Raw genomic sequence first — 15,138 nt, 5'->3', positions numbered from 1 at the left:
ACAGGTTTTATCACATTTGCCTGTGTTAAGACAATTGTATGGCACACAGGATGGCATAAAGCTTAATTTAAAGAAAAAAAAAAAGGAATTTTAAAGCTACTAATGCTTTTTAGTATCACTGGTGTGTTGTGGGTTTTTTGGTTTTGCTTTTTGTTGTTTTTAATACCACTGCTTTTGTTCAGTTTCCTTTTATCATCTTCAATAATTACAGCAGAATAAATGAACTATCCCTTGACAGATTAAGAGAACTCTTTTTTCTGGAATTCTGTCTTTACCTGGCTCTCATCCCACTCATCTAGTTACTCCTTCCTGACCAAATGTCGTCAAGTTCTCTGCCCCTCACTGTCTTCTTACAGGTTCCACGTTGTGCTCTTTTTCTCTACTCCCTCTACAGCTTTGGATTTTGGTAAAGCATATAATTCACCTATTACTTATGTGTTGAAGATTCCTGGATATACAAGAGAGTAGAGATACTGTTCAAACTAAAATTATGCCTTAATTCTGGGGGGCTTTTGATAATTAAAACATTACCTGATCACCACCTATTTTAGACCTTGGCCACGGAACATCAAAGAGTGTTTGTAGGGCACGTAAGCAGGCAATAATGTTCTCCATTGCTGCATCCGATCGAGGAGAGCAGAGAAATTCCACAGTAATTCCTGTAAGCATCAGAAGAAAAAAACCATACGTGCTTGAAATTTTAAGAAGTAATTTTGTCAATTACGAAGTAACCTAACAGTAGGTTGCGCAGACATAGAAATAGCATTTGTATTTTACATTAAGTGAATTAATCTCCTTTGTTAATATCTTGGGGCAAGAACTCTATTTCCCTCAAAACAATGAAAGAACTTCAGCTTCTGGACAGTATAAGACATGATTATAACTGGCTATTAACATAACTAAATAAAAAAATAGAGCAATTTCTGAGTAAAACACTGAACTCTTAGGTCCAATGAATAGGCAAACGATTCATAATGAATATATAGCAGAATATTTGCCTAATCGGACTGATTTATGTAATAGAAGGAGATAAAGGAGAAAGTAATAATAGTTCGTAAACTCAGAGGCTGAAGCTTTACCTTTCCATTTTACAAAAATGCTAAATATCACAGCTACCACAACTGGATCGCCAATAATAAGTAAATTACATGAAGCTGAAGCTTGCAAATTCCTAGAGCAGATAAAAACAGTCACTTTTTTCTGAGCTTTCAGGACCCTTCAGATAACATTTTATGACATTGGAGATAAACTTCCTATAAACTGTGATCCATATTCTCATCCCAGCTGTACAACTGTAATTCCAAAATGTGTGATGATTTGGGAAACTGATCAATGTACACTGAAGAACAGCTGTGCAACAGAAAGTGTCTGTGTTGTAAAGTTCTTTCAGCTTCTCTGTAGGAATTGAAAATGAACAAGTGGAATATGTTCAGAAGCAGAATAAACAAACCAGGTGTCCATGGTAAAGTATATGAAATTTGAAGCACTAATCCAGTGGTATAGGAAGGAGGGGAAAAGAGCAGCTTTTGTATCAGAGGTCCCACTTTTAACTGATGGAGCAATGGAGTTCAAAAGGAAACTGGGTCTGTGCAGGAGGACTGGGATTCAAAAGAAGCCATATGCATCTGGGTCATACAAACCCATTCCAAAAAAGGATTACAAAAGAAGGATACAAAAGACAGACCAAAGGAAAAAAATATAACAAGAAATGCCTAACTGTGTAAATTTAGAGAACTGGGACTGAATTCAACTGCCTGATTAGCCTCTGTAGGAGCAGGGGCTTAAACAGAGCTTTATGTGGACTTAAGGGAACACTTTTTTACTGTGAGGGTGACCAAGCACTGGCACAGGTTGCCCACAGAGGTTGTGGAGTCTCCATCCATGAAGATATTTAAAAGCTGCCTGGACACGGCCCTGGTCAACTGGCTTTAGGTGGCCCTGCTTGAGAAGGGGATGGTGGACAAGATGGCCTCCACAAGTCCCTTCCAACCTACACACTATTCTGTGATGTAAAACTGTACTTCAGTGACCTAAACCGTACACTCTGTAATTGTGGCACTACAACCACAATAAAATCCACCCTTGAACGTGTATGTTTATAAGCAGAGCAGTAAGCACTTGTTTAGGACTTGTTTAGCTCACACTGAGTGTTTTTTCTACCACATTTGGGAAAACGCTCTAGAGTTTCTCATCAGGACTTAAAATTCTTCTGACTATATTTTTCTAAGAGATGCAATATTCAACAACGCAGTTAAATGTGAGTAATTAAATATTTGTTTGCTAACAGTTTTATCTGTTAAAAATTACATTCTGGCATACAGCTTCTAGACAGATTATGCACTCACTAACCCAAGATAAGATGAAATCTGTCAGTATTCACATCCTCAGGAGATTTCACCAAGGGCCTGGTAGAAGAATCTTGACACATTGTAGTTGGGGTGACAGGTCTAGAGAGATTAGTAACTCCTTCATCTGGATCAACAACAATGAAACCTGTGCTAGTAAGCCATAATACTGTAGCATAAAGTATCAGGGCCCAGGAGTTGTAGTAATGAGGTCTGGCATTTTCAATTGTCTCTGCTGTATAAAATGTACCACCTACAAGAAGAGAAGTTACAGTTTTAAGGATGTAAGTTATTTTCAACTACCATATTTTCTCATTCTTATAAAACAGGATTCTTATTTTTATTGAAATTACATTTATCATATTTTATGTATGACTTTTTTTTAAAAAAAATATTCAGTATTAAAATTCAGGCTAACGAGGGCACTTCATTTAGATTTATTTGGATAGAATTCAATACAATTACCTTTTTTCTTTCAACCATAAAATTACCCAACAAACAAGAATACCAAACAAACTACTTTTCACATCAGTTAAACCTCTGTTCTCAAAAGCAGTCTTTATCTTTAGATAGGTATACAACTATGCATATTCTCTATACAATTCAGTTTTACTGTCATCTTAACACAAGTCAGCTGGGATATTAATGTTATGCATTTACAAGTGACCTATGAAAATACAACTGATTTGCCTTCTTACCTTCAGCAGGTAGTTGCAATGCATATTCTGAAGGCAAAGTTAAGAGAGCAAAATCCTGAAGTGCAGAAAGCCAGAGCTTGCTTAGTATTCCAAGATCTGCCTGTACTAAGTCCAGAAGTCCACTGGCTGAAGATGTTACACCTTTGTAGCTTTCTTCTGCAGAGTTTGCAACTTTTAAACAGTAATTGTGTGCATCACTCTGATTTTTCTGCTTTTCAACAGCAACTATGTAAACCTGTTTATATATTTGGAGAGAGATTTACAATATTAACACTTGGAAAACTACTGTGATCATTAGCATGACTGCCTGTTGAATGGGCATGAGGTTTCCTAAAATCTATTCTTGCTTCAAGTCCGATAGGCACAGGTGAACAAGCACTTATTTTCTAAACCTTCTGAATCTACTCCCCCAGCTAATTTTGATGCAAGAGTCCAAATAAAGCAAAACCTACTAAAAGTCCTAAACATAGCTGCAGTTAACTTCCCTGCTCTTAAAAATTAATATATTACTGCTCCAGCTTCAGCTTCCAATCATCAAACCCTGTTATAGTTATAGCTACAAGACTGAAGAACTTATTACTAAATAATATACTTACAATCATGATGCTGAAACCACAGTAAAACCATTCCTAAATCTTCTTTTAACTGAAATGACATATTGCACTTGCAACCAGCTTCTCAAAACTCTATATTACTCTGTGTTAGCAGTAAAGAATGAAGAGTACAATCTTGCACCATTTGTAAACTTTGGGTGTTACCATCAGTAGGTTAACTTCAATGTGAGAAGGTTTATTTCCCTAGATGTGTCTCTAGTTATCTGTCCTGGTTTCAGCTGGGATAGAGTTATTGTCTTCCTAGTGCTATGCTTTGGGTTCAGTATGAGAAGAATGTTGATAACACACTGACGTTTTCAGTTGTTGCTAAGTAGTGTTTAGTCTAAAGTCAAGGATTTTTCAGCTTCTCATGCCCAGCCAGCGAGAAAGCTGGAAGGGCACAAGAAGTTGGGAGGGGACACAGCCAGGGCAGCTGACCCAAACTGGCCAACGGGGTATTCCATACCATGGGACGTCACGTCTAGTATAGGAACTGCGGGAAGTTTATATACTAAAAACTATAGGGGGGGGCAGGGGGAATCGCCACTCGGGGACTAACTGGGCATCGATTGGCGGGTGGTGAGCAATTGCACTGTGCATCACTTGTTTATTCTAATCCTATTATTATTATTATTATTGTCATTTTGTTATTGTTATTATTATTATTAGTTTCTTCTCTGTTCTATTAAACTGCTTTTATCTCAAGCCATGAGGTTTTTGTTTGTTTTTTTCCTGAATCTCTCCCCCATCCCACTGGGGGGGGGGTGGGAAGTGAGTGAGCAGCTGCGTGGTGCTTAGTTGCTGGCTGGGGTTAAACCACAACATTATCAAAAAAGATAGACTTGAGAATGTTTCAGACCAGCAGCCCTCTTTAGTCTCTCCTGAATGCCCCTGGAGGGAAGCTCTTCTCCTCAGCTATAGAGGAAACACAGGAGACCAGTTCAACTAATCTAAAGTTAGCTTTTGTGAGTATCCATCTTCTGCAATTACGATTTCCGTATCTTTTTCAAGTTTGCTAGTTGTAGTGGGTTGACCCAGGCCAGCAACTAAGCAACCACCAAGCCCCTCTCTCACTCCTCCCCGCAACAGAATGGGGGAATTCCTTCAAATGCTGGAAACAAGAAATAGGTAAGATCCTAAGTGAGATGGAACCCCACAGGGCTTAAGTGAAATATTTGTAAATTACAGGTCACAAAAGCTTATCCCCAGTTTACTTTGTCATAGTTTCTCATATCTGAGATCTGGTAGAAAGTTACACAGAGTTTGCTTTGAAGAATTCTAGTGATCTTAATTATAGACTGGAACAATCTACAGATCTTCGCTTCTTACAGTTGAGCCTCACATCTAGTCTGAAATTTGTCTCAGCTTCTGACCAGTGATAGGTTACTGTTATATGCCATTAAAAACCTTTTCTCCATATAATAATTTTAAATTGATCACAGCACCTTATCTTTTCCTGAATAGATGAAATAGACTGATATACTTCAGTCTCTCATTGTAAGCATGTTTTCAAGATTTTTATTTCCACGTGCTAGCTTTTCTCCAATTGCTTTCCTATTTTGCCAATCCTTTGTCAAGTATGGACACCAGAGTTTGGTATGTTTTTCTACAAATGTTCACATACAAGCTGTCTGTTGCCTGCTTTCTCCTTCAAAATAGCTCCCTGGTTATACACAGAAATATCATATTAACTACATAACATGCTCATATTTAGCTGGTTATCAACCGCCAGCATCCAAGGTCATTATCAGTGCTTTCTAAGACACCTCTTCTAGAGATTACATACATTGTTCACATTTTTTATTTTTAAATATCTAACCTTGCATTTACATATACTAAAACAGTCATTCACATGAGCTGACTTTAAGGCAGTTAGCCAATGCAGGACTGAACTGACATTGTTAACTTACAAGAGCTACCTGTAAGAAATTAAATGCCAAGAGACAATGAGAAAAATGACACCTATCTAAGAGGGTATGTTCAGTGGACCATCACCATAGCCATTTATACCATGCAAATTTAAAACGAATATTGAAATATTAGAACATGTTAAGAAATTCATACTTCTTAAGGACCAGCAACTTCTACTTAATGAAGCACGTAAGAAATTCCAGAAATTCTGTCTGAGAGGTTCTAACTCACCTACCAGATATCCAGACTATCATTACAGAGCTGTTACACTAACCTCTGCCCAAGCCTTAAGCACAGCCAGTATCTCCATAGTTGAGGTGCTTTCATTATATTGTTGACTTTGTGCTTCTTTCCCAGCCTGCACTTTGAGCAAAGAGGATACAAGCAACTGGTGAACCCTTCGAAGGTCATTAAGATCACTTACTACACCACTTGCTATCCAGGCACTGCATACCTAGTGTTGTGAAAGAGAAATAATGAGAAACAAGAGCGAAACACCACCGGATACTCTTTTTTCCATCTGTAAAATTATGAAAACCAGATTTAACTTCTACTGAGATACAGTTACTCTTGGATAATAATCAATGTTAAATGACATTACAGTTTAGTATACATAAGTAATGAAAGCCAGAAACATTAGAGGGATGTCATAAATAACAGCCAAAGCATCAACAGCTACAAAGTTTATCAAAAGATCTGAAAGTACATAAAATCTTTGAGTTGTTACAATATAGAGCTAACATGGGTGACATTATTTTGTGTGTGTTGGGGATTTGAAGCTAGATGATTTATTTCCTTTTTCTTGTGTGATGTATCAAGCAAAAAGAAAATTTCAGAGGGTCTATTACCTAAGACTTCTGACTTTCAACACTTGCCTGACATGCTTTTGCTGTAACATCAGGAGGAGTTTCGGGAGCAAAGGCAGGCCTAAGTGCTGCTCCAACCTAAAGAGAAGTTATACAACATTTAATACATAGTGAACAATTAAGTAAATAATTACTTTTCATAAGCAGGCTTTGTGGTAGTTTTCCTTTATAAAGCATAGTTTCCTTTTCATTTTTCCACAGACCATTTCAGTGAGGTTAAAGAGCAGGGGGACAGCTGCAGTCATACTTTTATTGTTTTGTTTTGCTTACACTGAAGACATGGTTCTCTCTAAGAGGGGGTCTTCAAAGTTGATTCTATTTTTTGCACAGTCTAAAACTGAAACAGAAACCTCTTCCTTCCTGAACTCTTAAATTGATGAGTGGCCCTCAAAAGAAAAAACAATGTTCCAAACCGTGAAAGTCTTGCCAGACACCAAATGAGTGACATTTCCTTACTCAGAAAGAATACAGATTTAAGGAAACAAACAGCTGAAGTTGGTCAACTTTGCAAAGTGAAAGAAGGGGACAGCATAAACTCCATTCACCTAATAAAGAACACACAAACATATACTTACCAGGTTGCAGAGATTTTACCTACTCTCACTGTTGAAAACCATTTCACTAAAGGCTAATGAAAACTTCCATTGCTGTTTTAGCTGATATCTGAAAACTCAGACTTAAGTCTGATGCTCTTTGGGATGAAAGTACAAAGTTTAGTAAAAGTACTTACAAATACAAGTTTGTAAAATAAGTTGACTTTAATGACAATTAATGACAGTTTCTTAAGACCCCCTTTAAGGGGTCAGACTTCATTTAAGGAACTTCTGAAAAAGATTTCAGGAAACCATTACTTAAGTCTGGAAAATCTATATCCATCTATGTCCGGTTATTGTTATGTAAAAAAAACTGACAAGAAAAAGACTAGATATTTAACTGCTTCACATCTCCAACTTCTATGAAACCATTGGTGAGAAGATCTATGCATAGTATTAGCAGAAAGACTTTGTGGCTAGTGAAGGTTAAAAGGAGAATTATTAGCTCTACTTGTGACCTGCTTGATAGTTTTGGACAGCAAGGACAGATGGTGTATTCTTTTTTCCTTGGTAGTTTCAGACTAGATCAAGGCAACTCTTCTTTCCACAAAGAAGTGCCAGTAGAAAGAACTCTAATTGCAAAAGCAAGATCAAAGTGGGTTGGGATGTCTTCAGTATCATGATCTCTCCATTTCTATGGAAGAAAGTGATCTGACTTATTCAATGCCTGACAGAAATTGAAGAATGGGAGCCAGATGAGGCTTTACACAGCTGCCTGTCATAGGTAACACAAGTGCAGTCTGGAATGCAAAATGATCAGGACATCTTTTCTCTAAGTCTCAACCAAGACTTAACTGAAATAGACCTTGTGAGTACCATCCACACTTTTACCTCCTCTAGCTTATTTATTGACCAAGATCACCTAGTGTGATCTCTGGTGTGCAAAGGCTACTTACTTCTAAGCAGACTTTTAAATGATAGTTGTTCCTAATGTTTCTTGCAATAATGCCACACTCTGAAACCAACACTTTCCAAAAAATCTCCCAATGTTCTATTTTCTTTTTGCTGTATTCAAATAGGGAAGAGGGAAAAATGGTGAAACTTGAAAAACTTTGGGGCTAAAACATTATATGCCAACTGAAAAGATGCTTTCTAAGGAAGTTAAGTTCAAATAAATTAATAATAGTTCCAGCAACAAACTAACTGAAACCCAACTCTAGCATGCTGTGACAGTCTGACAAATTACAGTCAATGTCTCAAACATTCGTTAAAGAACTTTTGTGGAGAAGACGGCCTCTGTAAAAACGCTGGAGTTGTGTGAACAGGACAATGTGGCCAGAGGAGAGGGCCCCATGGAGGGTGGGACCGCGTTTCTTCAAAGCTACAATTCCTTATCTTAAGTGACCAGGAGAAGGAGCGCAGCATATGTGCCTGGAGGAGGGGGCCCCATGGAGGATGGGACTGTGCTTCTATCTTAAGCGGTCATGCCAGCAGGGAAAGAGAGGCAACTCCCCAGTGACACCCCCCCAAGCTCACTGACTGATTCCAGAGAACCCTGGGAATGTGAACTGCGCATGTCGAGACCACCCACTAACACACTATAAAAGAAGGGAGAACCAGTTCTCAGTGCGCGCCCTCCAGAACTGGATCTCTACACTGGCTGGACCAACGCTGGACCCAGGACTGGTTAAACCCTTTTCTTCTCTCTTTCTTTCTTTCTTTCTCTGTCTTTCCCTCTTTTTCTTCTCTCTTTTCCACAGTCCCTACACCTCATCCTTTTAAACATAAACTGTTGACCAAGTCTGAGACTAGCAGTGGATCCAGCTGCCCCTAGGCTCCTCTTCGAGAAGGAGTCCAAAAAGCAAGGGGGTCTGCTCTGAACCTCATGACTCAATGGGAGGGCTCTCCTTCTGACACAGCTTCATGTTCCTTTTTCTGCTTCTTTTTCTACAACTCCCTTCTCTTTTGAAACAGCAGCTTAATGACATGATCCAAGGTTCAAATTGATAAGTTCACTTGTACTTGGACAAGGTTAGCTAGGTTGAATAAATGTTGATTGTTGTTTGAACTCCCCTGGTTCATTTCACCTTAATGCTGACAAAGGAAATCCATGAACCTGAGTTGCTCCAACTTTGGGATGCGACTCATATGCACTACAAAAAGCAAATTTCTTTTGGTGATTAACTATAACTATAAACTTTTCTAAGTTATTAGCAAGGTGCTTACATTGGCTTGATACTGCTCCAGAATTACATGACCTGGAAACTCCGGTTCTGGAACAGCTGCAAACTTCCGAACAACAATTAGCAATGTTTGAAGCCCAGAAAGACGAAGTTGATCACTGTGATCTGTGGCAGCCATAAAAGCCATACGGATCAAGTCAGCTAAATGCAATACCAAAAAGTCATCTGAAGAGAAAACAGAAATTAAAAAAGAAAATTGTTTTAGTAAATTTAGATTTAGACATAATACATTTTATAAGACCGCTCCCAACATTTTCAAAATGTATATGTTACATTTTACCTTACCACATATCAAGGATTCACTTAAGGCAGCTTACACATACAATGATCTTATACCTGGACATCTTATGTTAGCTGATCTAGGCTCCTTTCCATTTGAATGTGGAAAAAAAAGTACTTAGAATAAAGCATAAATATGTATAAGGCAGACTTTCTAAAAAAGAGTTTTGAGGAAAACACCTCCAGATAAACATAGAGAGGTACTGAAAATTGGGACTGTGTTTCTGCTGGTGATTATGCAAATTATGGAAAGAAAAAAAGTAGAGTTTTTTAGTCATGCTCCGAGATACCAATCTGTGACCTTGTAGGCTGATGCCACCTATCAATTCTGATTGCCAATGCTTACGCAGAAACAATGGCTTGCTATTTATATATATGCCATGGTACTATAACCAGGAAAGTGAGTGTAAATACTGCGGTGACATGCCAATATTTTCGCAAATAAAAATTGCTCTGAACCTTAATAAATATAGGCTTCTAATCAGAGTAATTAAAGGTTTCAACTATTACAATCAACAAATTTATGATGAATTTCACTGAGATGCAAACAGCTAACATTTATTTTAAGCATACTTTGCATTCTGTGAAATTCTTTCAGTGTGTAACGCATACCTCTTGAATCACGTTGTTTTCTTTCCTGAGCCAAAGTTATGTCAAAATGTGCACTGCCTGCATTTTCGCACTGGCTTATAATTTTACAAACACACTCTGCAGCAAAAACTCTGGTAGACCATCGTGGGTTACTGAAAGGATGGAACCTCTCATCGCTGTCAGACGTTAATACAGATCCATCATCCACTTTGGCAGTTTCCTCTTCTTGAGTGGTATCTACTGAAGCTACTGTATTGAAATCTGTATTTAGGACACGGGAGGGGGGAAAAGAAGAAATGTAATATTCTTTCTTACTGTAACTGAAAACTACAGGAGGACTCATAAGGAAATCTCTTCAAAGTCATCTCTAACCTCCAACTCACCATGACTCCCTTCAACCTTGGTGTCTTAAAGTAAATGCTAGAATTAAAAATAAAATGTAACAAAACTGTCTGCATTTGGTTGGTATTACCTGATGAAAGACAAGATCAATACCACAAACGTAAATAAAGAATGGCAGTGAAAGAAGTGAAAGAAAAAAAAAAAAAATTTAAAATAAGCATAACACATTAGAAGCTAGTACCTTTCGAAATCAAAACATCTAAATCCAAGAAGTTTTCCTCCTTCACTGCAGGTAAAAGAAAAGAATCCACCCCCACCCCAGTATTCAGCACAGTGATTAATTATATCTGCTCAGGAGTTTCATTATCATATAGTAGGTCTGCATGATTCCTATTATTAATAGAAGAGAGGGTCTTGAATATTTTTCACATAGGTAATTGCACAGGACCCACAAACTCAAATATATTCATTCTGTATTTCCATTTCTGATATGGAAATAAGTTAACATTAGGACTATAAATCAACCAGAATATGAACAGGCAAGACATACTAAAATGTTTACCAAAACTTGTTCAATAGGTAAAAAGCAATCAGAAGGGAGAAAGCCATATTTTTTCTGAAAGAACCAAGTTAAAGGGTCTAATGTTTCAATATGAAGGATGATGATACACTTCAAAATGTCAAACATTCAAGAAACAAGAATACTTTCCCTTAGTGACATACTGTACTGCTGCAGGCCTTATTTTCATTGTGTTCTCAACTACAGAGTATTAGGACTTACCAGCTGAGGCAGCAAGAACATCTTTACAAAGCTTCAGCCAAAAAGAGAGCTTTTCAACTGCCATTGAAGTAAGCATATGAGTCAGAGTCTCTTTGATATCTTGGCACAATCTTTGATCCAATTCTTTGTCCAGCAAGCCCAGCAATGCCCCCTCCAGGCCTATTTCTCTGATGTTAACATCTGCTAAGAACAAAGTCTGTGAGCTGAATGCTGTACATCACAAAACGGCAGTAATGACCACAGAAAGCCCAATGAAGGCTGCACACAGGGCGTCTTGTGAACAAGTATCTAGCTCTGAAATATTTCTGAAATAATAGTATTAACTGCTTTAATACCATATCTAAATCATCTCAATACAAAACAAACTTTGAACTTTTACAGAAACATACTAACAACAGAAAGAAAGTTAGCCCAGGGAAAAAAAAAGAATCCTACTCTGAATTTCACAAGTATCTAGCTCCGAAATACTTTTGAAATAATAGTATTAATTGCTTTAATACCATATCTAAATCATCTCAATACAAAACAAACTTTGAACTTTTACAGAAACATACTAACAACAGAAAGAAAGTTAGCCCAGGGAAAAAAAAGAATCCTACTCTGAATTTCATGGCATTACCATCACCATAGCATCTGAGCTACTGAAAAAAATTATCTTTGGCCACCTGATTTTTTACACTGAGTCATAAGGTAATTCTAAAACAATGTTTTAACTTGAAAGGGAAGTTAAAATTATTCTCCAACATAGCTCAAAACCAGACACATGGAAATAATTTGTTAAATTAATATGACCAATTTTTATTTGCTCAGTATCACCAATTTTAAAAATCAGGAGTTTTACAAAATGGCTATAGCCTATCTTTTCTGAAAATTTCCAAATGAGCTTGAAATGAAATCCAAAGTGAAATCATTTATTACCACCATTCCCTCACAGGAAGGCACATGAGGATGAACTAGTGATCATTCTCAGGCCTTTTAGCAAAAACCCCAAACCTTAAGATGTTAAAAATTCTAGGGACCCCAGCTGATCATTACTTAACCAGTTCTCCAAAGAGGTCAACAGAAAGTTTCTTCAACAGGTTTTACACACCTTCCCTCAGTGACAGATTTTTAATTTAAGAAGAGATTTATGCAGGAAAATAAAATTATGAATATGCATGTAAAATGCAGGAGTATGAAGCAGTTACTACAACAGCTACTGGCTAGATAGGCTTAGGTTTCTCTAGAACTCCACTTGCATTTTCTCATTTAGTGACCCTTACTATCTACAGTATATGAAAAGCAATAGCATCTTCATTTTATCACTAAGAAATGGTTTGGATGCTTCTATAATTTGGTACAATATAGAGAACTGAAGCAGAAAAACTATTTTGAGTTAAAGATTTCAAGAATGTAGCAAAGTTTTCATACCCATAGCAGAGTGTGTTTAAAATTCACTATCAGTGTGTCAAGCTCAAAACTTCAATACCTTACCTGGAGTAAAATCTTCTCTGCTCTCTTTAACTAACGCAACAGCATATTCTGATACCTCGGCAGCTTCTCTTTGCACAAGTTGACGTAAGCAAGCTACCACTGCACGTCTCAATAATAAGTATGAGCTACAAAGATTCACCTGAAACATGCAAGAAGAAACAGTTAGATGGCTAACAAACCTTTATAGCAATGCCTCATTAAGGCCAGTATTTTCTGAACAATTGCAGTTATGACAAATCTGTTACGTCAGTAAGCATGTAATTGATGCTTTTTTTGCTCAGCTTCCCCGACCGCCCCGCCTCCCCCCAAGCTTTTGCAACTCCTGTAATCAATTTTAACATATTAGTACTTTTAACATTTTCTCTCCAAAGGTAACTTATAAGACTGGTTTGGGGCTGGATCCAACTACCACCAATATCAGTAGAAAGACCCCCATTAACTTCAATGACAGCTGAATTGCGGTCTCAATGAACAATTAACTTTATGCTTTGACTACAGGGTATATATAATGGGCTTGAAAACTCAGTGCAAGAGAAAATTACTCAAATCATCCTCACACGTAACTAGAGAAATGCCAGTGTAACCAAGGCTAAGACAGTCAATCAGGCTTTAGTAAATCTGAACTCCATGCATGAAAAGTTCATAATAAAGAGCAAAGAGAACACTGCTGCAATTTCATCGCAAAAAATACTATATACTCAGTTTACATTAAATTACATTTTAGAGAACGTGAGAGGAGGGGTGAGAGTTACTGGTGAATGTATCACACTGAGACAAGTCAGCTCTCCTGAGCAGTTTCTAGCAAAAAAGTTTAGAGCATCACCATATTTTAACGCCACCAGGACAGTGTTTGCTTTTTGTACTGAAAAATACATGATAACTGATTAATTATTACAGGAACAAGGAAAAATACTTAAAAAACCCAAGTATAGCCTCAAGGTTTTTTTTGTTAGAGTGGAGCTTTCTGATTTTTATTTGCTTGCTTTCAATTTTAAGAACATTCTGAATTCTGGATTCCAAAGATACAGTGAACGAGCTGGGTGGCCAGGCAAGATGGCTGCACAAATATTTATGCAGCTTCTTTTAAATTAAGTTTAGGTTATTATCAAAAAAGTCATTCTCTGCAACTAAGCAATTGTGTACCCTTAGCTGCCACCAGCCTTAAAATAGACAGAGCTGAGTGTCTGCTGCAGAAACCTTGCGGTAAGGTCATGCTCCTCATTTGTCAGCAACAGGTCAACATATGTTAGTCAAAATGACTAATATATATTAGTTAACATACAGTTAAAAAGAACAATTTAAGGACAAAAGAGAGTAAGTGGTAGAGAATTTCAGCTTTGTTACATTAACAAAACTAAGCTTTGTGTTCTGAATTTCTGTGCATGCACATGAATCTACTCAGAATTACATATTTAATACACACAAAGATACACTCTGCATAATTCTTCTAAAAGAAAAGAAACCTGATTCAATAAGTATGTCTGCAAGATACTTTAATTGAAACTTAAAAACAAGTGAGGCTTTTAATGCAACATTTATGCAAGCAGACTACATGTTCTAATTCAAGTTGGACATGCATAAATTCCGTGCTCATTTTTAATAGGGAAAGAAAACAGAGGATCCAATTCAGGCCACTGAATAATGCAAGATGTACATTTTTCATCTCTCTCATTCTCTCACATTCTAAGCAGGGGACAGAACTAAATAACAGACACAAAATGCAAGCATCACATACAAACTTAAATGAACAAACAGTTCCCTTTCTGTGCTTAACACGTTAAAAACAAAATTATGCCTCACTAAGCACATAAATGAAATGTATGTCTCCCATCTGCAAAAAGTTAGGAAGGGTCTGGTTAGGATGACAATCAAATGTCACTTGACATGCTAAAAGAAATTACATTAAAATGGTTAAAAGGAAAAGATAAAAGATAAATAAAAACCACCACTGCAAACTGCAAAAGTTTAGGATTAACAAGGCACAGGGACCTACCAACACAGAATTATCCAACAAGATTTCCTGCACAAAAACAAATGACAAACCAGTCATGACAAAACCAAAATATAGATATCACAGTGATACCAACCACACATGGAGACTGTTACACGTAAATTCAGCATTTATTAAAATTCAGATTCTTATCTCAAACATACCAAAACCCTAATTTGCTTAGTTCATTTATATTATATTTAATATTGAACTCACTTAAATTGCAAGCCAGCTGCCCCTAAAATTAGACTTAAACAGTACCAAGACAACAGCATAGCATAGTTATTGACATTGTATACTTATCGTGTTTCAAAATACCTTTAATGTCTTGCAGCTGAAAACTGGTGTTTACATCATAAGCTTACACACATAAGCTCTTTAGAAGTCTGTGCTCACCTAGGTTAGCTTTAGAGCTAATGTTAGACATGATTAAAAGCATATGATTTCTATTCCGCTGGAGCCAAGAATTTAACTGACAGGATAAGCATTACTG

The 15,138-nt window shown here is 37.1% G+C and overlaps 1 protein-coding gene across 9 annotated transcripts in view; it reads right to left on the bottom strand.

Annotated features, from left to right (window-relative positions):
* The window catches only part of HEATR5A (HEAT repeat containing 5A), a 68,760-nt gene that overhangs the window by 8,713 nt on the left and 44,909 nt on the right, over nt 1-15,138 (bottom strand). For 6 of the 9 annotated variants that reach the window (XM_049825328.1, XM_049825335.1, XM_049825327.1 and 3 more), the window contains 10 exons: nt 14,649-14,675; nt 12,656-12,794; nt 11,183-11,365; nt 10,081-10,320; nt 9,173-9,354; nt 6,423-6,491; nt 5,822-6,001; nt 3,044-3,278; nt 2,350-2,598; nt 532-659 (listed from right to left, as the gene is read on the bottom strand). In XM_049825328.1, the coding sequence (XP_049681285.1) occupies nt 532-659; nt 2,350-2,598; nt 3,044-3,278; nt 5,822-6,001; nt 6,423-6,491; nt 9,173-9,354; nt 10,081-10,320; nt 11,183-11,365; nt 12,656-12,794; nt 14,649-14,675 (1,632 nt within the window). The remainder of the gene's footprint in view (nt 1-531; nt 660-2,349; nt 2,599-3,043; nt 3,279-5,821; nt 6,002-6,422; nt 6,492-9,172; nt 9,355-10,080; nt 10,321-11,182; nt 11,366-12,655; nt 12,795-14,648; nt 14,676-15,138) is intronic. The other 3 variants (XM_049825330.1, XM_049825332.1, XM_049825333.1) reach the window with 3 other exon arrangements.

The sequence above is a fragment of the Accipiter gentilis genome, chromosome 22 (assembly GCF_929443795.1).
Source record: "Accipiter gentilis chromosome 22, bAccGen1.1, whole genome shotgun sequence".
NCBI classification, from domain to species: domain Eukaryota; kingdom Metazoa; phylum Chordata; class Aves; order Accipitriformes; family Accipitridae; genus Astur; species Astur gentilis.
Note: the sequence above shows the minus strand (reverse complement) of the source record. Positions and strands in the feature narration are given on the sequence as shown.